The sequence below is a fragment of the Balaenoptera borealis genome (genome assembly GCF_965194805.1).
Source record: "Balaenoptera borealis genome assembly, chromosome: 3".
In the NCBI taxonomy this organism is placed as follows: Eukaryota; Metazoa; Chordata; class Mammalia; order Artiodactyla; family Balaenopteridae; genus Balaenoptera; species Balaenoptera borealis.
The window spans coordinates 125,260,710-125,284,185 of record NC_138866.1 but is presented as its reverse complement, the minus strand read 5'-3'; the positions used below and the strand labels follow the sequence as shown (position 1 = coordinate 125,284,185).

The following is a 23,476-nucleotide window of genomic DNA, read 5'->3' as shown; positions in this document are numbered from 1 at the left end:
TGTGTATGAAGCACTAGGTGCTCAGGGTACAACAAAAAATGAGAGAGTTCTTGCCCTAAAGGAGAACACATCTAGGAGAAAGATATAAAATAATAAAATGTTAAGCTCCAAGTCACCACCGAATGCATTGAGTCCCTGGTATCCAGACTTTCCTCTGAGCCTTAGGGTCCAGGAGATGCCTTGGGGATTTTCAGAGGGAGAGAAGGAAGGGGTCCCACTCTCAGCTTCAACCACAGTGGTTCCTCTTTTCACTCTTTTATATCCTGGAGTTCCTCTTGAGATTTCATTTGGAAAAAAAGAGTTCCAATAAACAAACAAAAAATACGTTCAAACACCACTAACCGGGTCCAGTTTCCTCTACCTACTTTATTTGGCAGGACACAGAAGCCCTAAGCTGGGGCCAGAAGGCAGTCACCTGCTCCTGCAGTGACAACAGCCTCATGGCGGGTGCAGTGACTTACCGGGTAGAGGCAGGCACCCGACATCTGTGAGTGTGTGTCGGTCATTGGGCACACGGGTGCACCGCCTCTATTTCAGACAAAGGTAAAGCCGACACCCAGGCTTCCCGGAGGCTGGTCTTTCGCAGACCCCTCACAGGCAAAGCATTACAACTCTAAACCAAACCAGGAAATAAACACAGCGCACTGCATCTGTTTCTGTTTCGAGCAGGGTCCAGCCCCTTCTTCCTGTGTGGGTTGGCAGCAAGGTGAGGAGCGGCCCCTCTGCGGGTGAGACTGTCAAGCGCTCTCGCATAGCCAAGCACCTGTTACCAGGACGCCCAGGCCTGGCAGCAGCCCTGGGCCCACACTGGAAATGGTCCCTGAGGAACTCAGGCCCTGGGGGTGGGGTGCAGAAAAGGGACCAGAGGCCAGGGAGGATGTTGGCAAAACCAACCGCTTCTAAAAGTCATCATTTGACGTGAAAAAGAAGCCATTTCCCAGTTTTAGCTATATTGTTTTGTCTGGTTTTTGGTTGTTAAAAGACCACGTGAGATTTCCTTAATTAAAAGCGGAGCTGCTGGCTTCCCCTCAATACGTGTCCTAACATTAGCATTCAGGGAACCGCCTCAAGAAGGACACAAACTAGGACAGGGCAGTATTTCCTTGAAACCCTTAAGAGGATGGGTTGGATTCACGAACATGTGCTTTATCTTGCAGCTGCAGTGGGGAGAGAAAGTCTGTGCTTGAAGAGTTTTGGTGTTCAGACCTTCTCTGTTATTTCTGAACATTTCCCAATGCCTAAATGACACCTCTGAGCAACTTTTAGACTACAGATTTCCTGGGTTCTGATTCCAGCACAGCCTCTATCATTCTGGCGTGGCCATTCCCAGATCTCCAGGAGTCCTTCCCACTGAACGCATTCTAACACCAGGGGCCCTGTGGGACCCACAGCGGGAGGCTCCTGCTCACATCTGGACACCTCCGTGAGTCTTCCCTCCTCTCCGGCTCCTAGCTCCTGTTCGCAGAGGGCAGAACAGGGTGCCCAAGATGCAGCATCCTCCAAGAAAGGAGGGAAAAGCACTGGGAAAAGGCCATTGCCATGTGTGTCAAAGATACCGCAAAAGAGAGCCTGCAAGTCCCCACTGGGAGCTGGTGGAGGACACTCAGAGTGGGGTTAACCTGAAAAAGCTTTTTTTCCTTTATCAAAGTGAGTTTAACCCAGATTGTGAAGGCGTGGTCAGCAGTACAGTTATCTTCCAAGTAAGGGCACAGCGTGCATCTAACCCCGAAAGGAAGAGGCAGCAAGCCACCGGGTCTGAGCGTCCCCAGTGGGCCAGCCCACGTGTCTGGTTAATCACGCATCCGTCTGCTCTCTCCCGTGCCTCACCAAGGACGTAAATCTTGTGAGACCTGGCCCCCAGCCTGATTTGCTAACAGCTGCGTACCCAACAGCAGCCACAGAGGAGGGACTCAGTAAATACTGGTAAAATGGTTGAAGGAATGAATAAACGACTGCCGTTGTGCGGCAGGGAGGGCCTTATGGAGGCTGAGGAAATCAGGCAGGAGGCAGCAGGCCCCTGTCGTTCTCTAAGGAACTACGCTCATCATCCCTCCTGACTGCCCCTCTCCTGCCACCTCGCCTCTGAGAGACCCCCTGCATTAGGGGTGGGGAGCACACCTGACTCCAGGGCTTCCCTCTCTTGCCCTCTCCCACCACCCTGCACTCCTGCAGCCGGCTCGGTACCCCAGCACACCGCCCGTTCACTGCGCCACATCGCACCCAGAGCCAGGCCCAGCCTGCCTCCACAGGCACCACACTCCAGCCCACCACGGACCGTCTCCTCCGGATCTTCTTCAGGAGGTTCCCCCCGACTCCCCCAGAGACACTGCTGGAACCTAACCCTGCTCATCGTCTCCCTCCCTTTCACAGCCTGATGCTAGGAATCACGGAACCCTCAATCCAGAAGGAATCAGACAGCATCTTGCTCCCAGAGGGGGAAACGGTGTGTGCCCTTCGTTCCATAAGCTTTCTGCACTAGATCAGGCTGCCTCTCAGCTACAAGGCTGATAATCACCGTGACTTACACTTTAAAACAACACATGGCATTCTGTAGTGCTTTACAAACAGGATAACATAGAAGCACAGCTTCTTTGATGACTTTAGGGAACTGTGACATGAAACGATTCCATGGAATTCCTGTGGCTTTGCTAATGTGGGGCCTGCGTCCCACCCTACGGTTTCCCTCCCACCAGTTCCAGCACTGGCACAGAGGGCGCGGCTCAAACTGGGGGAGGACTGGCACGAGCAGCCACTTCCCTTCCCCTCCCCCTGCTCCCACACAAGCCGAGAGGCCGGCAGTTACTCTCAGGCTGCTTCAGAGAAGGAAAGCTGTGCTCATCCCTCAAACCATCTTCGCTGCACCATTTTCCTCCTGTGATGGTGAGGGCTTCTGTACTCCTGAACTCACAGGAAGTCTTAAAAAAACAAAGTCGTGTTATCCCTGACTTGGTTGCCTATTAGTTTACATGGGAAATGAAGTAAACAGAACGTGCTGGACACACGGCTTGTAATGAGGCTGTTAGCTCGCTACAAGCCTCCTTTGGGTTCTGGCTGCCTCATTCCCAACAGCTATGAAGGACTGCAGACTCTTGATTTTATCTTTGCAAATTATTCCTTTGTGTTGAAACTAGGTCTTTATCTATCCAAACACTGAAGACTAGCAGAGTGGTGTCTGAGGCGTGGCATACTTTCAGAGGCCAGGCTGCAGATGGAAGGCAGACAGATCAGATAAAACAAAGTCATCTCACTTTCTAATACTTGATTGACTAATGTAAAGCTGCAAATTTCAGTCACACAGATGAACAGATTCTTACTCTAGAAACATGAACTCTTGAAAACAAATTTAATGTAGGCAATTATGTGACACTGCCAGCTGCCTATCCAATACCCATTCTAGCTCTTCCTTACAGACCCTGGTTTTGATGGTGGCCACATGCTCAGCTAAAACACTGGTCTCAAACTCCATTCCAGAGTCCCCATGACACAGTTCTAGTTAATAAGGCATAAAGCAAGAGTTTTTGGGAAAGCTTTCTCCTTTTTGATATAGGTGCCACTCCCAAAGGCAGCTAGCATGAGGGAAGCTAATACTCTAAGGCTGGAGAACAGAATGGGTCCCTCAATGGCACTGGGGAGGAGCTTCGCCAGCTATGAACTGCCATCATGAGACAAATCTCTATTTGTAAGTCCCTATTAGGTTTCCTGTTAATTGCGGCTGAACATAATCCTAACCGATTCAAAATGATAATACCATATATGTATGTACACATGTGTATATATAATACACTTGACACTTTACACTTAACAATGCAGTTTCCCATCTGACCCTCAAAACAGAACTACTGGCAGGATGGCGACGGGTGGGGGACAAGGTTGTTGTTAGTATTCCTTCCAATCCCATCCAGCCAACTGCCTGGGCCAGGGACCTGGATGGCACCCTCTGCCTTCCCTCTCCCTCAAAGCTAATCTCACCTTTTAATCCACCAGTTCTCCCACCATACAATCTCCCAACTCTGCCCACTTTTTTCCATCTTCTCTGCTGCAACCCTACTCAAGGATACTATGATTTCTAGGCTCAACCAGCCTTCTAACTGGTCTCCCTTCCTCTTGTCCTGCCAAGGAATCCATTCTCACCCACTCGGCCATGGTTAATCATCTCAAATGCATATCCAACCCTATCATTGGCCGTGCCTTTGCTTATCTTATAAGCCCTTCCAGGTCTGGTCCCTGATCATCCATCCAACTTTCTCTGTGTCACTCCTGTCCACACACTCTACCTTCGAGTCAGGCCCTGGTCTCTAGGGTCTCCAGGTCTTTCCTTTGCCTGCTTCACAAGGCCAGCTCTTCAGGACTCAGTTCAGCCCTCTCCTAGTCCAGGAAGCCTTCTCAGACACCACCAACACCCTACCCTCCAACACCCACACGCAGGTAAGCTTCTTGTGCTCACCTCTGGCCCTGTGCTTACCAGACTGCATTGTGCAGGCCTCTTTACCTGTCTGGGTCCCTCACTAGACCACACACTCCTTGAGAACATGACCCATGACTTATTTGTCTTTACATCCCAGGCACTGGCACAATGTCTAAATACAAGAATGTCTGGAGTGAAAGACTGAATGAACAATCTCCATTTTACGGATAAAGAAACTGAGGCTCAAAAAGAGAGGTACGCTCAAGACATTACAGCAAGGGTCAGCAAACTTCTTCTTAAAGGCCCAGATAGTAGTAGATATTTTAGACTGGTGAGCCAAATGGTCTCTGTGACAACTATTCAACTCTACCACTGGTGTGCAAAAGCAGCCAAAGACAATATGCAAATAAATGAGTGGTGCTTTATTCTGATAAAACTTCATTTCCACAGGCTGCAGTTTGCTACCCTTTACTGGAGAGAAAATGACTCACTCAGAGTCTGACAAATAGTAAATATCAGAGCCAAGACTCAAACCCAGGCCCACAGGGATCCTTCCACCAGACAGAGCTGCCTCCCAAGATACAACTGCCTGTCAAACGTTAATTCCCTATATCTTTCCCCATGTTGAATTTCGGTGCTAGGAGGGTACTGATGGGTGACACCTATTAGACAACAAATGAAAATGTTACCAAAAACTGGGTAACAAGGAGAGGACAGTAGGAAAAGTTTTATTTTTTAATGTAAATCAGAGTAATAAAAACATTTGTCTTCAATCCTAGCTAGAGTTAGCAAGATTTAGGATAAACAGAGCAGATAACTACAAGCATGGCTTCAGAGACATGACAGAGCACCACCACATACCTTAACTCATTTTATCTTTTAACCAATCTTTATCTAAAATAATGATAAAAAAGGAGGGTGACTAAAATCTAGCCTTTTCTTCTTGTCTTCCTCCTTTAGACTTTCTGACTTCCTGAATAATTATAGTCTTGCAAATTGCCTGGTCATCCAAAGTTTCATTATTTGTTCTTAGAAGCTATATAAAAATCGGCAGAAGTTCAAAATTACAGTCGTTTCTGCACATAAAATCTTCAAGGGCATTCCACTGCTCTTAGGAGAGTCCAAAACCCCAAGCCCAGAGGTCCAGGCCCTTCCCACCCTGGCCCTGGGTGTGCCTCCAGGCTCAGCTCACTGCCTTCCCCCTCTGGCCACACCCTCCTTCTAGCTCCTGGAGGGCACTGCGCTCCCCTTACCTGGCCTGACTCCTGGTCATCCTCAGATCTCAGAGAGTGTACCCACCCACCCCAAAGCTGTGCTCAACCCATTCATGGCCCTTGGTACCCTGTACCTTCCCTCTCATGTGATCTCACTTTTTCTTCACTCTGCTTGACTAGAAACTCTGTGAGGGGGGGAGATCCAAGCCCATCACGGGCATCTACTTGCTGAATGAATGAGTAAACACCAGAGGGTGCCAACTCCAAATTCCCATGCTAGAGTCCCAAAACCAAATGCAGAGAACCAAATGCAGAGAACCAAATGCGGGCTGCAGGTGTTTTTACGGGCTCCCTAGCCTCAGCACTTTGGCTTAAAAGAAGGAAGGATGCGTGTTATAAAGAGACCACATGGCTTCGTTCCTTTGGTCCTCCTCTCGGTGTAACGCCTGAGTCTCCCTTAGAGAGAAGTGCTTGGTGTCCTCAGAAAGAAGGAACAGAGGCAAGGTGAGTACCGTCTGTGCCAGAGGCACTAGCGACCACCATGAATACTGCTGGTTTCCCTGCAGGGCTTCCAGTCGTTCCAGTGACTGATACTGAGTTATAGAGCTTCTTTTGATCAAAAGCACTATAATAGTGGTTTTTTAAATAACTCAGTCATCAATGAGCAGAAGTAGAAATTAAACATAGAGGGGGTTTTGGCTTGAAACTGGAGGCATCCTCTCAGCTCCTGCTATCATTAGGGTTAAGACGTCCATGAAAATGACCTGAGAACTCTCATAGCACAGCATAGGAAGAGGAATGAAGTACACACAGTAATTTCTCACTGACCAGAGGGTTAACCTGCTGATTGGTAAAAACAAGGCTGGCAGGAAAACAGGGATTTGGAGGAAAAAAATAATTTAAGAAGTCCAAGAAGGCGTTTGTTTCCAAAACAAGTTGGCTGCACACGTGCCAATGCCACCTTTCATTTACAGGGAGCTTGACTGTAGCCTGTGTTTTCCTGAGCAAAGGTCCCGCAGGTGTTACAAAGCTTGGACCACACCTCTTTATAGGCATGAGAACTAGCCCATGCTGGCTAAATTCCAATATGCGCTCCCTCAATCCTTAAGAAATGCTGGTGTGATGGCCTGGCCTTTTCATGCCTTACTTCAAGGCCCAGGGGTCAGGTTTCTCTGGGCCTGCTCTTCTCCCTGTGTGAAGGGAGGGACCACAAATACAGCCCCACCTCAGCAGTCCCTGCAGGGGCTGGGTCGGGGGATGGTCTGTGTATAACCATAGTCCTGTTCTTTCAGTTAACAAGGCTCAGCACCACCAGACAGTCATGAGAAGATCACAGGGTTTTAATTTTTGATATTCAAATATAAAACCACATCATCTCCATACTGCAATCGGCCCGGGATCAGCATGAGTTATGGAAATACCACAGATCCAGGATAAAATGGAATTAGTGTCTGATAGTTAAAATCTTCCCAAGAAGCATCACTGAATCACAGTGAGTGCTTTGAGAACATCTTCCCAGTGTGCACACATATCTGTGCACAGGGCTGCGGGTGTGGGTGCTTCACCTTCAGACAGGGTAGAGAGCAGGCTGGTCCTGGAGTCAGACTGGACTTCAGCACCACAACTCACTACCCACTGCCCTCAGCCGTACCGTCTCTTTAGGATGCTTAGCACCAGCCTTGCCTTACTCCTGAGGTTGTCATTGGGCTTGAATACAATTCTGTACATTGACACAGAAGCCCTCAATAACTATGGGATGCAGCCCATTTATAAGGGATCATCACCATTATTTTCATTCTCAATTCCTCTGCTAAGCTGACTTGCTACGTCAAACGGCGATACACAAAGCACTGACACAGGTGCCCTCCCTTTCTGACCTACCTGTGTTGTCTCTGGCCACAAGACCCTTAGAAAAATCCCCTGGAGTCGGGGAGGTCCTGCTGTCCCACTTTACCATGTCGAGACTGTTGCAATATTCCCATCTCTTCTGCTGAAGCTCTTGTAACCAGTAAGTCATGAGTTGACGATTAGGGGCCTAAAAAGAAGGAAGGGGAAAAAGTGTTATGGCCACCAATAACATAGAGAGCTTAAAAAAATAATTATGCTTTGTGAGGACAGACTGGACACCTTGCCACATGAAAGGGAGAGTTAAGAAGAACAGGTCAAAGAAATTTCAATTTCAAGATTAGTAACTTTTGTTCACTACAATTGGTCAAGAAAATAGCAATTTTTACATAAAGAATTTAACCCTAATAATAAGAAATCTTTTTAAATTCTAAAATTACAGAATGATACAATATAACATTTTCCTCAAAAGGTTTTAGGAAGGCTTGATATCCCCAGTGCCCTTTCACTCTGAGCACCTATAAATTCTCTTAAGAAGTCAAATCTCACATGGGTATGGATAACATCCCTGCCAAATCAAATCAAATAATGGTATTTAGATCCTGTCAGCAACCGGGAGAGTGAGCAAAGAAAACTGCAGATTAAAAACTAGAGAGGACATCTATTACAATGGCTAAAGTTTTTTAAAATTGATAATACCAAAGGCTGGAAAGGATATAGAGCAACTGGAACTTTCATTCATTGCTGGTGGGAATGTAAAATGGTGCAGCTCTTTGGAAAACGGTTTGGCAGTTCCTTATAAACATACACTTACCAAGTGACCCAGCAACCCCACTCCTAGGTATTCAACGAAGAGGAATAAAAATATACATTCACAAAAAAACCTGCATGCAAATGTTCAGAGGCTTTATTCATAATCGCCAAAAAGTGAAAACAAGCCAAATGTCCTTCATCTGGTGAACAGATAAACTGTGGCACATCCGTACCATGAAATACTATTCATCATTAAAAGGAGCAAACGATTGATTCACACAACGTGGATGAATATTACATGCGTATGTGAAAGAAGCCAGTCCCAAAAGGCTATACAATTCCATTTATGTGACATTCTTAAAAAGGCCAAATTATAGGGACAGAAGACAAACCTGTGGTTTCCAGGGCTTGGGTGAAGGGAGTAGCTGACTACAAAGGGGCAGCACAAGCGGATTTTGGGGTAATCAACCTATTCTGCACCATGACTGTGGGGGTAGATACATGATTCTACGCATCTGTCCAAACTCAAAGAACTATATACCACAAAGAGTGAATTTCACTATAAACACTAAAAAAAAAAAAATCAATCAAGATACAGAGGGAACACAAAACAATGAACCTAGCTATAAACAAACAAACTAGATGGCAGGTGTGGGTCACAGGTCTCCAGGCTGCCCCCCAAAAGGAGTCCCAAGGAGAAGGATGCCATGGCATGATTATGGGAACCAGTGGCATCCAGTAAGGTGTATAGACATCAGACACAGTGGTTTCAGCACCTATAAATTCTACCCCAGGGTCAGAGGCAATCTGGAAAACTGCTCTGTAGGCCCGAGAGCAAGTAACAAGCCAGAGACCAAACCTCTAACTGTCCACAAGCAAAGTGCTCTTGCTACAACCTGGAGTCTTTTTAGTGACACTTGCAGGCACAGCCCTGGTAAGGAAAACCATTCACTACATGATCTCTGGGTATCTTACAGAAAATCCCTCCAACTATCAGCCAAGCCATCATTTCATCCATACATTCAACCGACATTTACTATTAATATTTATCTATCAGGAACCTGGAATCAGGGCTTGTGAGAAAGATAGGAAAAATAAATCAGTAGTTTCAAGAGTGTGTTAAGTGCTATGACAGAGGTCAGAGTGGGTGAGGTGGGGCTGGTGTGACTGGAGGGTGCAGAGGAGATGGGGCAAGGGTCAGGTACTGAAAATTTAGGAAAACTGCTACCTGTGGATTCAAAAGGTTCACAGTCTTCTCCAATAAACATAAACTCTGAGATGTCTCCATTTTTCTAACATCCAGCTCAGTGCCAGATGCATATTTGTTGAATAAATAAGTGAAGAAATGAATGAACAAGTAATCATAAAATGATGGAGAAGCTTGGTCTTAAAGGGAAAGCAGCCGGTGGCCAGAAGGACAAGACAAAAAAGAAGCTCCAGGTAGAGATAAGAGTATGTGCAAAGGCCCAGAGGCAAGACAGCACAGGCAAGGGGAGGCTGGCAGGGGGGTGGAGGGGGGTGGGGCTGGGATAAGCAGGGACCACGCCCAAAGGGACTCGAGGACTCGAGTGCCTTCCTGGATTCTTGGCAGGGCAATGATGAGATGAGACAAAGTCATTGCTCTTGGAAAGGGGGTGGGGGAGGGGGGAAGCAGGGTTCAGGTAGAAGAGGAGATTCGCCCAGGCCCAGGAGCCCTAAAGCGCAGCTGGCGTCTGAGTGGCAGTTTGGTTGCAGGGTGGACACTGGGGGCTCAGCCTGGCTCCGAGGCAGGATAAGAGACCCCAGCATTCCCAGAGGAGGGGAGAGAGTGGCTGGAAGAGTAAGGGGTTGGGAGACAGCCAAATCAGAACCCAAAGCCCACCTAATCCCTCCTCCTCCCTCCTTTCACAGAGTCCATACTGAGCCCCTAGTCTCCCGACCCCCAGCTTAGGCGAAAGTGTGTGTTTTGACAGTGGGTGCATGTGTGTGCACATGTGTGCGTGTGTACTGGTCCTCCCACCAGCTCCCCTGCCTGGAGCCCATCCCCATCCCCATCCCAGGGAGAAGACCATACTGTGTCAGATCCATCACTAACCTCTCTAGCTGTTTCCTGCAATGCAAACACCATGAGAAAGCTGCTTGTTACAAGAAAGCCTTTTCCCTTTAAATCTCTGAGTCTTAAATTCTGACTGAGGAACAGTTAGTAACCTCTTAATCATCTCTCACTAAATTCCTCGGGCAAAAAAACTTTTAGATCACATGCTCTCAATGTCTGACATATTATTCATGTTACAGAAATCTGGTCAATAAGGCAGGCAAAACTACCTCGAGACAATGATTAACTGGGGTTCATTTCCTTTAAAAAAAAAAAATCTAGCAACCACTAAAAGCATCTCGAATTCAATCCCCAAGCAGCTGTGAAAGGCTGTTGGGGGCACATGGCTCCGGGGCATGTGCTATGATCAAGGAGGCGGAGAAGCCCCCAGAGGCCCTTCCCTCAGGGAGCTGAGACCCACGAGACGAGACGGCACAGGATTAAAAGTAGAACAGCACAATCAGCAGCGATCCACAAAGCCTCTGTGTTTCCCATTTGATGTCTTTTAAACAGAGACTGAACAGAGATTTGGCCTGTTCAGTCTTAATTATATGTAGAATCACAAACTAGTCTCTTCATTGCCCCAGTCTTGGTTAGTTAGCCAGGTAAAGTTAGTCTAGATCTGCCCCATCCAAACACAGTAGCCGCTAGCCACACATGGCTCGTGAGCACGTGAAATACGGCTACTACCACATGATGAGATATTATAGACACAGTGGGTTAAATAAAATCTATTTATTAAAATTAATTTTAGGGGGCTTCCCTGGTGGCGCAGTGGTTGAGAATCTGCCTGCTAATGCAGGGGACACGGGTTCGAGCCCTGGTCTGGGAAGATCCCACATGCCGCGGAGCAACTAGGCTCATGAGCCACAACTACTGAGCCTGTGTGTCTGGAGCCTGTGCTCCGCAACAAGAGAGGCCGTGACAGTGAGAAGCCCACGCACCACGATGAAGAGTGGCCCCCGCTTGCCGCAACTACAGAAAGCCCTCGTACAGAAACGAAGACCCAACACAGCCAAAAGTAAATATAAATAAATAAAAATTTTTTAAAAAAATTATAAAATTAATTTTACCTGTTTAATGTGGGTATCTGAAAACTTATAAGTATATAACTGGCGGGACTTCCCTGGTGGCGCAGTGGTTAAGAATCTGCCTGCCAGTGCAGGGGACACAGGTTTGAGCCCTGGTCTGGGAAGATCCCACATGCCGCAGAGCAACTAAGCCCACGAGCCACAACTACTGAGCCCACGTGCCACAACTACTAAGCCTGCGTACCACAACTACTGAAGCCCGTGCACCCTAGAGCCCGTGCTCTGCAACAAAAGAAGCCACCGCAATGAGAAGCCCGCGCACCGCAACGAAGAGTAGCCCCCGCTCACCGCAACTAGAGAAAGTCCGTGCGCAGCAACGAAGACCCAATGTAGCCAAAAATAAATAAATAATTTTTTTTTTTTAAGTATATAACTGATTCACATTGTCTTTATTGAACAGTGCTGGTCTAGATCATGATGGCAAACAAATTCCATTTTGAGAGCCAAGGTTGGTGGGAGATCTGGCTAGGTGGGAAACCCAGCGGATGGGAAATGGCCTTGGGGATGACCAAGGGCATGGGGTTCTTGAGAGTGTGGGGCAGCCAACATTATTCACCTCCCAAAGGACTTTATGACTCAAATAACTTTCTTCTTTAACTAGGTACCTCCACATCTCCAACCACCCCATGCTCTGTTAATGTCCATGGAGATGCCAACATTATTTGGGGACCCCGAAGAATGGGTCTGGCTGGTCTGGCTGATGGCTCACAGTTTCAGTGTCTTCACTGCCCCCTCCCAAAGGAAGGCAAGGACCCTCGAGTGATCTGGCTTCACAGACAGCACCTCAAGGAGTCTGTCACCAGGGCTCGCTCCACTGAGCTGCAGCCCGGCTGGTGACAAATGAGCCAGTCAGTGCTGAAGCTTATCACCACCACCAGCATAACCCAGAGAGAATCAATATCTGCCCCACCCTACCCCAAATCACCATTTTAAATGCTTTAGTCCCACATTCTGGAAAGTCAGACAGACATTCCAATCATGCTGGAAGGAGCAGAGACGAGGCAAAGCTTCACAGCTCAGCAGACAGTAAGAGCCGATGCCAGGGAGGCATCCAACAGGTCAGTGTCAGCATCTACTGTCTGAAGTCTCACCGGGACCATATCTTGAGTCTCCCATGACACCATTCTCTCCAACTCCTACTCATTCTTCAAAACCCAAGTAAGGTTTCCCTGACCTGCATGCTCTTTCCGTCCTCGGAATGGGGAACTCACAGCACCATGTAGCCCAGGACAGCTTCCCATGGCAGTGTGCGTTCTTCACTAGTCTAAGTTCTTTCAAGACAAAGGCAAAACGTGCTGGCCTCAATATGGCCCAAGATGCGTAGCACAGTGACTGGAATGCAGTTAAGCATTCATATATCTGACTCATTCTTTCCTATGTTCAGCTACTGCTACTGCCTCAAAACTGCTAAAATTATAGTTCAAATATGGCACCAAATCCCAACATGAGAGACCATGCCAAACATCTTGGAAAGCCATTCTGGTTGTCCCCTACACAGCTGCACGAATGTCCTGGGGAGCTGGGGGCAGACAAGGACTGGGTGGGCACAGTCCTGATATGACAGACATCTGCTGCATTTAGGCACCATGACGTGAGGTGCCAGTTCAGAGAATGGAAACCAGACCATGCCTCGTCCAGCTTGAGGTGGAATTCAGTCCCTGAAAGCTGGCTGAGAAGAACCATGTGATACTCCAGCTGTTCCCACAAGCCTTTGCACCCAGACCTCTAGTAGCCCAAAACAAGTCCACTCTTGGGGAGATGGGCCCCAGACACCTGTCTCTTCTCTTGGGCCCCAGGGACTTCCCTCTCTCCAACACCAGTTCTTTCCTTGGTGCTCAGAAAAGTTCCACAGTAAAGTTAATTCATCTCAACACACATTTATTAAGGGCCCACTCTTGCAGGCAAGTGCATTACTGGGGATGGGGGCTGGAGCCACAATCTTGCAGCACACACAGGGAGTCAGGCCTCATCTCCTAACTACATTCTCACTGTACCACCAACTGACCCAAGCACTCTTATCCCCTGGGTCTCCAGCCCTTTGGTAAAGAATCTCCATCTAAAAAGACTCAGCACATTTTAGAAGCTATAATAATGCTCATTTCCTTTAACCAAAAACTCCATTCCTGGGAATCTATCTAAAGTAATCCAAAAGAAGAAAAAGGAGGAACACCATATACATAGAAATGTTTGTTCATTCACTTGGCAAATATTTATTAAGAGCCTGAGTTAGGCCAATGCAGCAGTCAACACTAGGGGTACAGAACTGGGTGAGACCTGGTCAATTTTCGGCTCTCAGACCCTCCCAATGAGCAAACGTTTCCTTCATACCAGCAACAGACAGTTAGAAACATGTTCACAATTACAAACAAAACACAAAATGCATAGGTATACATTTAAGAAATCTGTATGCATTATAGAAACTTAAAAAAAAATCCAGCCAAAATTCTAAAAAGTTCTTCAAAGCATGGGAAAGAAATTATAAAATTCATCTGAAGTTTAACCTTTGAGAATTCTGAAAAAGTAAATGAGGCATGAGGCTTTGCCCTACCAAATAAGTAAGCATATAATAAAGCCACAATAATGAAACCAGCATTCTACTATCAGAGGATCAAAATACAGGGCTAAATAGATATAAAATACTTATGTAGCATTTCAAATCAAATCAGTAGGAAAATTATTAATTATTAAACAATGACATTAGGACAACTGGCTAAAAATTTGGAAAGAAATAAAAGTATTATGAATTACGACCTAGGTGTGAAACCTAGGTCACAATATAAAAGAAAATAAATTCAAAATTGATTCAAGATTTGAATGTAAAATAAAAACCATTTAAATTAGTAGAAGATGCCTATGTAAATTAAAATTAAGTTTCTGGGGCTTCCCTGGTGGCGCAGTGGTTGAGAGTCTGCCTGCCAATGCAGGGGACGCGGGTTCGAGCCCTGGTCTGGGAAGATCCCACATGCCACGGAGCAATTGGGCCCGTGAGCCACAATTGCTGAGCCTGCGCGTCTGGAGCCTGTGCTCCGCAACAAGAGAGGCCGCGATGGTGAGAGGCCCGCACACCGCGATGAAGAGTGGTCCCCACTTGCCGCAACTAGAGGAAGCCCTCGCACAGAAACGAAGACTCAACACAGTCATAAATAAATAAATAAATAAATAAATAAAAGAACGTGAATTTCTTTAAAAAAAAAAAAAATTAAGTTTCTGTCTCTTTCTGCATCTTGTAACAACAGTTGCGTAGATTTCTGCCAAATTTTAAAGGTACACAAGGGATGATCTGACTTTACATCCAACCATCGGCATAGCAGCACTTCACACGGAAGGTCTGTGCAGAGATCTCCTGAACAGTTCACACTGAAGTGCAATCAACGGCCACGACGAATGCCCTGTGACAACAAATGCCCTGTGCGTCCTGATGCTGTGGACAGGAAAACCAACGCTTTTTCAGGACTGAGCCCCAAATTGAAGGCTCGAAGGGCAGATCTTCAGACTGTAAGCCACAGAGCTGCTTCTCGCACGGGCAACTCTAGGGAGCTGACTCCAGGCTGAGGAGGGGCAGGGAGGCATTGATATTCACTGCGTTGATTATTTACCCCAGCAACACAAAGGGAAAAAGTCTCTGCTGTAACATTTCTATTCTCTTGGAATGTAAAAGCCTGTCTCAACCCAAAAAGAAAGACAGCAGAGAAAAATATCTGGATGTGTGTCCAAAACCACCATAAACAAAATTAAAAGACAAACTGAGAAAAAGACCAAACAAATTCTAAGTCGCTAAACATAGTGTGGAGTTCCATAGCTTTGCAGAGGCACCTCACTCTGCCAGCACTTAGGGAGCTCCTATTTGCCTGGGAGCTCCTATTCAGCTTTAAAAAAACAAACAAAAAACAAAAACAAAACCCAACAACATATTTTAGACTTTTATTTCGATAATAATAATAACCCATGTTTGCTGTGGAAAATCTGAAAAATGCAGAAAAACAAAGAAAATAAAATGAACATAACCACATCCCCAGTAATAACTTCAATCAGCACTTTGGAGTACATCCTTTCAGATACTTTTCTATCCATAAATACTTGTAGCAATTTTCTTTACAAAAATGGAATAAAATTATATAGACTATTTCATAATGTATACGTGCATATTAGTAATAATATTAGATACCATTAAGTAAACAATTACTATGTGCCAGACATTGTGCTAAACACTTTATACATGCTACCATTTAAAGCTCATAACAATCTCACAAGATAGTATCATCTACTTTCCCAAAGTATTACCTACTTGGACTCTGGAGCCTAACTGAGTTCAAATCACAGCTCTGCCATCTGCTAGCTGTATTAGGCAAGTTACTTAATGCGTCTCGGACTTCTCATTGGCAAAATGTGAATAACAGGAACCTACTTCATGTGATGTTGTTATGAGGATTAAATGAGTTAATGCGTGTTAAGCTCAAAACAGTGCCTGGCACACTCATTAGGCGTCAACCATCCATATTACCATGATCACCCAAGATCTCACAGCCAGTTGGCACATCAAAATTCAAACCTGGGTCTGTGTTCCTTGCTATTAATGGGAAGACGGAGAAGCGCACGTCCAAGACAAAATCCATCCTCTCAGCATGTCAGCAGGAATCAGAAGTTCCTCTATGGTCTTTCTCAGATACTGAAATGTTGATGACCCCAACCAACAGCCAAGTTCAACTTAAAGTGTGTTGGCTTCATGGGCAAGGACAACTCCCACATCAGAGGCTGGTCTTTTTGACAGTACAGAAGGTCCTCAGGACATCGAAGGGGGGCTCAGCACAGCTTCACTGGGTTGGAGAGAGTATGACCATCAATTGGCTATAAGGTGCTCCCACCGGATGCTCTGAGCCACAATTCTTCTCTAAAGACATTTCTTTAAAAATAGACTGCAGTGAGCAATAATAAGACCACACATAAACAAATGTAGAGAAGAGAGGAACCGTTCTCCAGCATAACAGGATCACCAGGTCTCCAAGCCCGAAGAATCCCTTTGTCAGTCTCTCAGATTCCCGCTCCCTGACACTGTCCTGGTTCATCAACCTCAGGCCTCTGCAAGAGCGTCCTAACTGGTCTTGCTGTCCTCAGTCGCCCCTCCCCAAACCCCCTTCTTACACATAGTCACCTAAGTCACATTTATCCCATGCTTAAAACTCTCTGGTGGCTTCTAAGTGCTGGGCAATTTGGCATGGTCACCTGGCCTACACTGACCCACACTCCACAGGACTATAGCCTTTTGCCCACACAACAGGCACACAGAAGCCAGTTCAGCTTCAACGACCCCTCCTCCTACTGCACTAATTAAACCCATTTGCAAACGCCTACTCACCCCTCAAGACCCAGTTCAAACATCCCATCTATGAGGCCATCCGACATCCCTTACAGAACCAATCATGCTATATGGTGATGACAGAGCACTTCAGTCACCCACTTAGGGTGTGAACTCTGGGCTCCTCCCCAAAGTGTCAGTGCCTACCATGTTTATAAGCCAGAAGAACAGAATAACCAAAGGTCACGAGAGAGCCACAAGAAGAGAATACAGATGGGCTAAGTTTGCACACGTCATAGAAAGCAATTTAAACTGCATGCATAGTTTGACTCAGTCATATCTTAAAAGGATGCAATGCCTGTTCATAATGAAGGAATTTTCATTTCTTAAATCTAAAGAAGGATATCTGGGGGATTCCCTGGCAGTTCAGTGGTTAAGACTCGGTGCTTTCACTGCTGTAGCCTGGGTTCAATTCCTGGTCAGGGAACTAAGATACCACAAGCCCCAAGGCGTGGCCAAACAAAGAAAGAAAGAAGGATATCTGGATTTCCAAGGTAATTCTTCCATAAGCAATAAAAAGCACAAGAACATTGTAAACAGCCTGATAATACAAAACAAAACTCAGATGAAAAACAGACTACAACCCCATATCTGATAAATAACTTTAGGTTCCAAATATTCTTCTGAACATTTCAAAACCATGCGCCTGGAAACAATCTCAAGGGATCTGGCCCAGTACCAATGAAAAAAAAAGTAATTTTTCCTTGGGAAAGTTTTGAAATCTTCTGTTTCAGCCCAGTGACAGATGCTGAGAAGGGAAATAATACTGGATCTCCTGGCTCCTCGGAAAATGGAGTGCAATCGTACAGACCTCCATTCCTCTAACGAACACGATACGTTCTTATTTGTCTTTTTGAATGGCTATCCTGAAGTCAGCATTTTCATATAACTTATTTTGCAAAATAATTACATGAATTCTCATCTAAATCCTTTTCAAAGGCTGAGCAAGAACCTAGACCTCCCCCGCCGTCACTTTACCTGGACGGTTGGCAGTGGGGGGCAGCCTCTCCTCGGAAAGGTGCCCCACTTCTCACCCATTCTGGGAGGCAGCAGTCTGAGGAGTTTTGCCCTCTCTGATACTCAAGCATCTTCTTTTAAAAAGCAAACACCTTGAGAGATCAGTCACTCCTTAAACCCATCTCTAACAATTTAATGGAGATTACAAACTAAGGGCAAGGGACGAGGAGAAGACTACAAACAGAACAAAGACAAGCAAATGCGTGTTCTAGAAAAGAGGGCAATAAAGAGAACTGGGCTTGTGAGGGGCCTGGCCTAGATGACAGATCTCACCAAGGCAAGGGCAAGGCCAAGGCCACTCTCTGGGCCTGCTCTTCCCTGCAGGAAGTGTGGAAGCCTGTCAAAACGCTTTCTGTTTCAGAGGGAAGGGGAGCACGCGGCCTCCGAGTGACCACAGGGCTACATTCCTATGTCTCCCTATCAGCTCTGCCATTGCACAATAAAGAGAGCGCCAGGGTTTTATGAGCTCAGGATAAATAAAAACTCCTGCAGCAACAGCCAGCAGACTGGTGGAGAGCCCCACGCCACCTCTGTCTGCGATGGCTTCCACACACCATGCAACACTGCAATGTTCTGGCTTGATGGTTTTTAACTTAAAAGTAGGACACAGGAATGACTGACTTAATATGAAGTTTTATGAACTGGGGTTTGGGAGGGGCAGATTCCCAGGCACCGCCCATCAGAGATTAGGAGGAACATGGGAGCCTGGTACCAGAAATCTGCCTAACCTTTCAGTGAATTTACAGGAGTGTTTGGGAAGCATGTTGATTTCTAACAGTCTTTTAAGATAGAGCTGGTACCTCCAGAAAGTGCCAGATGGTTCTCCTATATCAATCGGTTATTCACCCCTCTCTGGGTGAAAAGCTGGGGGCTCTAAAAGTCCTTATCAGCTGTTTGGTGGTGGTAATCATTAAAACTCACTCTCCCAAAATCACCCTAAGGATGGCAAGCGAACACTATCGCCCTCCAGGAGCTTCCCTCTGAACGGCCCTGAAGGAACACTGGCATGTGGTGCTGTGCCAGTGACTGAGTGATCAGCTCGGGAGACAGAAACTTCAGGGCCATTGCGAGGAGGGAGTCACAGGCCCCAAACCATTGCTCTGGAGCACAGAAACTCAGAATGCAAAGAAGGTAGCAGATATAAACCACAGAGTGTCAACCTAAGGATAAATGGCTCACACTTCACTGGTCTCCACCCACGCAGTTTAGTTATTTCTAGTCTGCTTAGAAAACCATCCTCAAATAGGGCCAGTCTTTACTTCACAGTCAAAGAGAGCAGTTATTCATGATCTGGTGGAGAGTGGTGTTTCTCAAAGAGAGGACCACAAAGGTATGCAGCAGAAGGGTCGGCACAATGGATAAGGATGCAGATTCCTGAGGTCCACCCTGGCCTACCAACCGAACGAGAATCTCTAGGGGGGAACCCCACAACCTGCATGTTAACAGGATCCCAGGAGGCTCCTTCCCCACACCAATCTGAGAACGACAATTCTCAAGGAGATGCTTCCCTTTAAAGGACAGAAATGAAAGATAGCCTTATCATCATGTTACCTCTGGGATAGTATATGTGAGAGAGCTGTGTAAACTGTGAAGCTTAAAAAACTGGTTCACTTCTTTTTTTTTTTTTTTAATTTATTTATTTAATTTATTTATTTTTGGCTGCGTTGGGTCTTCGTTGCTGCGCGCGGGCTTTTCTCTAGTTGTGGCGAGCGGGGGCTACTCTACGCGGGCTTCTCATTGCGGTGGCTTCTCTTGTTGCAGAGCACAGGCTCTAGGCACGCGGGCTTCAGCAGTTGTGGCTCGCGAGCTCTAGAGCACAGGCTCAGTAGTTGTGGCACATGGGCTTAGCTGCTCCGCGGCACACGGGATCTTCCAGGACCAGGGCTCGAACCCGTGTCCCCTGCATTGGCAGGCGGATTCTTAACCAGTGCGCCACCAGGGAAGCCCCAAAACTGCTTCACTTCTGAAGCTAGAGGGCATGGCTTATAGAGCAGCAAGAGAAATCACACCAAGTGTCAGTTTTCCTCTGCACACCTCCAAAGAGAAGGCTCCTGAACAGGGATGTGCAGGTCTAGTCCTGCCAGGGAAACACCACTAACGTCTATAATCAATCAACCCCCACTGGAAGTTTATCATCTATACTGTTAATTTCCAATCTTCATGTGACTTGAACATCTTACATCTATGCTGCAGCACCAAAGAGGTAAATGTACAATTTCAGAATCTGTGTACAACAACTAAAAACAAGAATAAGCCTAATTTCCTACTAAGGGAGTAAGATGGCAAATAGCATCAAACTGCTGGGTTTAAAATGGCTAAATATCACTCAGGTGTCTGGGGGAGGTTTTAGTGCCAGAGCTGCCGCTAACTAGCTGTGGGACTCTTGTTTCTCACTCTATCACACAAGGGGCAGGGCGGGCTCATCTGAGGCTCTCATCAGTTCTGACTCAGGGACAGTGACCCTTGGAACAAAAACACCAAATGACTTCCTCCACCTCACAGAGCCACTTGATGACAATGCCCTAATGACACCCCAGAACAGGACAGCTCTGAGAGGCCAGAGGCAACACCTGACTCCCGCTAGATGTCCATCACGGCCTTGCCCAACCAAGACTGTTAGGTGAACAGCTGGCTGGCTGCATCAGATTTCCAAACACAGGCTCCTTCTCTGCAAGCACAGTCTCCCCTGGACATCACAGAGCTGGAAAGGGAAATGAAAACTGGGCTCGCTGCCTAGAAATAATTCCTGTAATCCAAGATCAACATCTCTGATAACACTGGCCTGTCCGCCTCCAGTCCACCGCCAGGCCTGCCATCCGACGCCCAGACAAGTTCTCGCCTGAGGGCAGACTGCTCAAAGGAAGTCTGCTCTTTCCAGGACGGCTGGCCCTGGAAAGGGCCAGAGAGGAGGCCAAAGGATCTCAGCTCCTGAATGTCCCCTTCTCCCCCAGATTCCAGTTTTCCCACACAATCAGTCAGAAGAAGTTAAGCAATGGCCAAGCATGCAAACTCATGAAAAAGATGCTGATTCCCATCAGACTGGGAACACTTCTTGTTGATCCTAAAGGAACTAAACCTTTGAACAGCTATACAATTATACCAAAACCTAACCAACTCCCCAGCCCATTTCTCCAGGGAGCTCTTCTTGGTGATCAGTCATACAGATCTTCCCAATTCCACAATGCCCACAGAAATTATTGTACAAACCACAGATTTCTGGCTCTGGGTGATATCCAAATCAGTACTTTACATTCAGGATTCCCTGCCCCCCTCTTTATTTACTATGGAAAGATGCCAGACCTCCCTCAGGATCAAAAAACTTGCAGACATTTGATATTTACTCCCAACTCTGAATACTACAGACAAAAATGGTTTCTCTCCAAAGTTTTTTTCAAAGCTATCAGGCGCTAATCTATTTTTAAAGTCTTAACACTGTAGTTTCTGAAATGAATGGAAAATTTTCACTGCTGTATATACAGAAAACGCATAATGCTTACAACATGGTGGGTGCTCAAATATATTTGCTAAAGAAAGAAATGGACACTGCAAATCTCCTTCTGAACGTGCAAGAAGAGCATACCATACACCCACCCCAAGAGGACATGAGGGTATGAAGTATTCATTCGGCTACCCAGTATATACAGAGCATATAATCCGTGCCTGACACTCTGCTAAGCATTAAGGCTGAAGCGGTGAACCAGGGACAAAACTCTGCCCGCAGGGAGTTGGGCTCTAGTAGGACACGGCATCAGATGCTCAAAAACCGGAACAGGACTAGACCCATTTTAGGGAGCAATACCACCCTGAATCCGTCCATTCGGGGTTTCCTGTGCAGCTTGGTGAGCTACTGTTTATTGGGTGATCACGAAACCTACAGCCTCTCCAGGGACCACCTCAGCCTCCTGCCCCTGAAGGCCTCGCACATACACGTGCCCGGCACGTTCACTTCACCGAGTTCCCAAGAAGAGTAGTTAGCAGAACACTAGTTAGAAGCATCACTACTTCCTAATTCACCATTCCATATTGCATTCACTCTGTGAAAGTGAACAAAATCCACTGAGGACTGGGCCTGCCGGGATGTAGCTAAACACCCACTCAAATGTCATTAAGACCCTACTACATAAATCTCTAAAAGAACTGAAAATTCCTAATCAAAACCCCTTCCACTCCACCAACCGGAGAGTCATTTCTACAACAATGGGGTTCTTTTCTTTCTTTGGAAAGAGGGTTATTATCTATATTTTGTTGTGCCCAGAGATGGGAAGGCTGATGATGGATGCAGGCACCTGAACAAGGAGAGCCGTCCACCCCTCAGAAGCCTCAGTGAGATGGGAGAGCTGGTGTTCACGTCTCAACCCTGAATGCATGAGACCCCTCCCTCCATTTCTCAAGCAACGGTTTCCTCCAAAGGGGAAGAAAACTGGTAACACGCATATGAGCAAAGCAAGTGGGACATGAGCGAAGTCAGGGAAGGTGGCCATGAGGAATGCTTTGGGAAAGGCAGTCCACCGAGAGGGGTGGGGCAGGCTGTAGCCACACAGCCCCCGAGCCAGCAACCCCTGCTCAGAAACAATGGTGCTTAAGAGGCAATGGACCACAAGATCTTCAACTCTGCATTTATCAACTTTAAAACCTGTTTTCCAGTGGGTAACATATTAATATTTCAACTCTTAAAACACAAGACAAGACAATCCTCCAACATAATTAGATGAAAATACTGGATATAACCCAACCATCAGTTTGGGAGGAAAAAAAAAAAACCCAACTATTTGTTAAGCCCTGCTGAGAATTCTTTGTTGATTCCTACACCTCGGGCCCCAAGGCCCTCCCCTCCACCCCAGCTGCCATCGGGCATTCCTTGAGTCCCCTACACACCTAAGGGGCTCTGCGCCTGCCATTTCCTCTCCCTAGAACACTCTATTCCCCTCTCCATTTCTCCAGTCAACACCAATGTGCCCTTTATGCCTCAGCTCAAATGTCACTTCCTCAGGAAGTCTTCCCTAGCCCTCCTCCTTCCAAACTAAATTAGGACCCCCTATTATACATGCATCCCATCTCTTTCCTTTTAAACTTCCCAGCACTGGTTGGTGTTGGTTTGTTTTTATTAACGTCTGTCTCTGGGCTACACAGAAAGCTCCCCAAGGACAGGCACTGTGTTCACCTTGTTCAGTCTATACCCCCAGTGCCTAAGCACACAGAATGGGTAAGTGACAGAATGAATGAGAAGTGTCCAGGCCTTCCTAAAACACCAGAGCCAGGGAACTACAGCCTGAGGGCCATATCCAGCCTACTGCCTATTTTTACACAGCTACAAGCCAAGAATGGTCTCTATGTTTTCAGATGGCTGAAAAAAAAAACCCAAAAGAACAGTATTTTGTGACGTGTGAAACTTACATGAAATTCAAATTCCAGAATCCATAAACAAAAAATTATGGGAACACAGCTACACTCAGTCTACAGTTGTTTCTGTACTATAACAGCAGAGCAGAGCAGTCACAGAGATGGCACTGGTGCAAGACCTAAGATATTTACTACATGGTCTTTTACATGAAACATTCACCCACTGCTACAACAGTGTCCTCAGAGTCAAGACTGTGGGCATGAAATACAAGAGACCTGAAAATTAAGGACCGATGGTAATCCCTCTTTTGAATCCCTGATGCCTGTCATATTTACTGGGCATTCCTTGAATGGCAGGCACCTCCATGACATGTGGTGAGAATG

At 46.5% G+C, this 23,476-nt stretch overlaps 1 protein-coding gene across 6 annotated transcripts in view; it reads right to left on the bottom strand.

Annotated features, from left to right (window-relative positions):
• Positions 1 to 23,476, bottom strand: part of TBC1D2B (TBC1 domain family member 2B) — an 87,222-nt gene that overhangs the window by 58,814 nt on the left and 4,932 nt on the right. For 5 of the 6 annotated variants that reach the window (XR_014242204.1, XR_014242205.1, XM_082383635.1 and 2 more), the window contains one exon: positions 7,501 to 7,654. Coding sequence is in view for 4 of the 6 variants with exons in the window: in XM_082383635.1 (XP_082239761.1) it covers positions 7,501 to 7,654 (154 nt within the window). In the remaining 2 variants the exon portion in view is untranslated. Of the gene's footprint in view, positions 1 to 7,500; positions 7,655 to 15,931; positions 16,197 to 23,476 lie in introns of all 6 variants that reach the window. The other variant, XM_082383638.1, reaches the window with a different exon arrangement.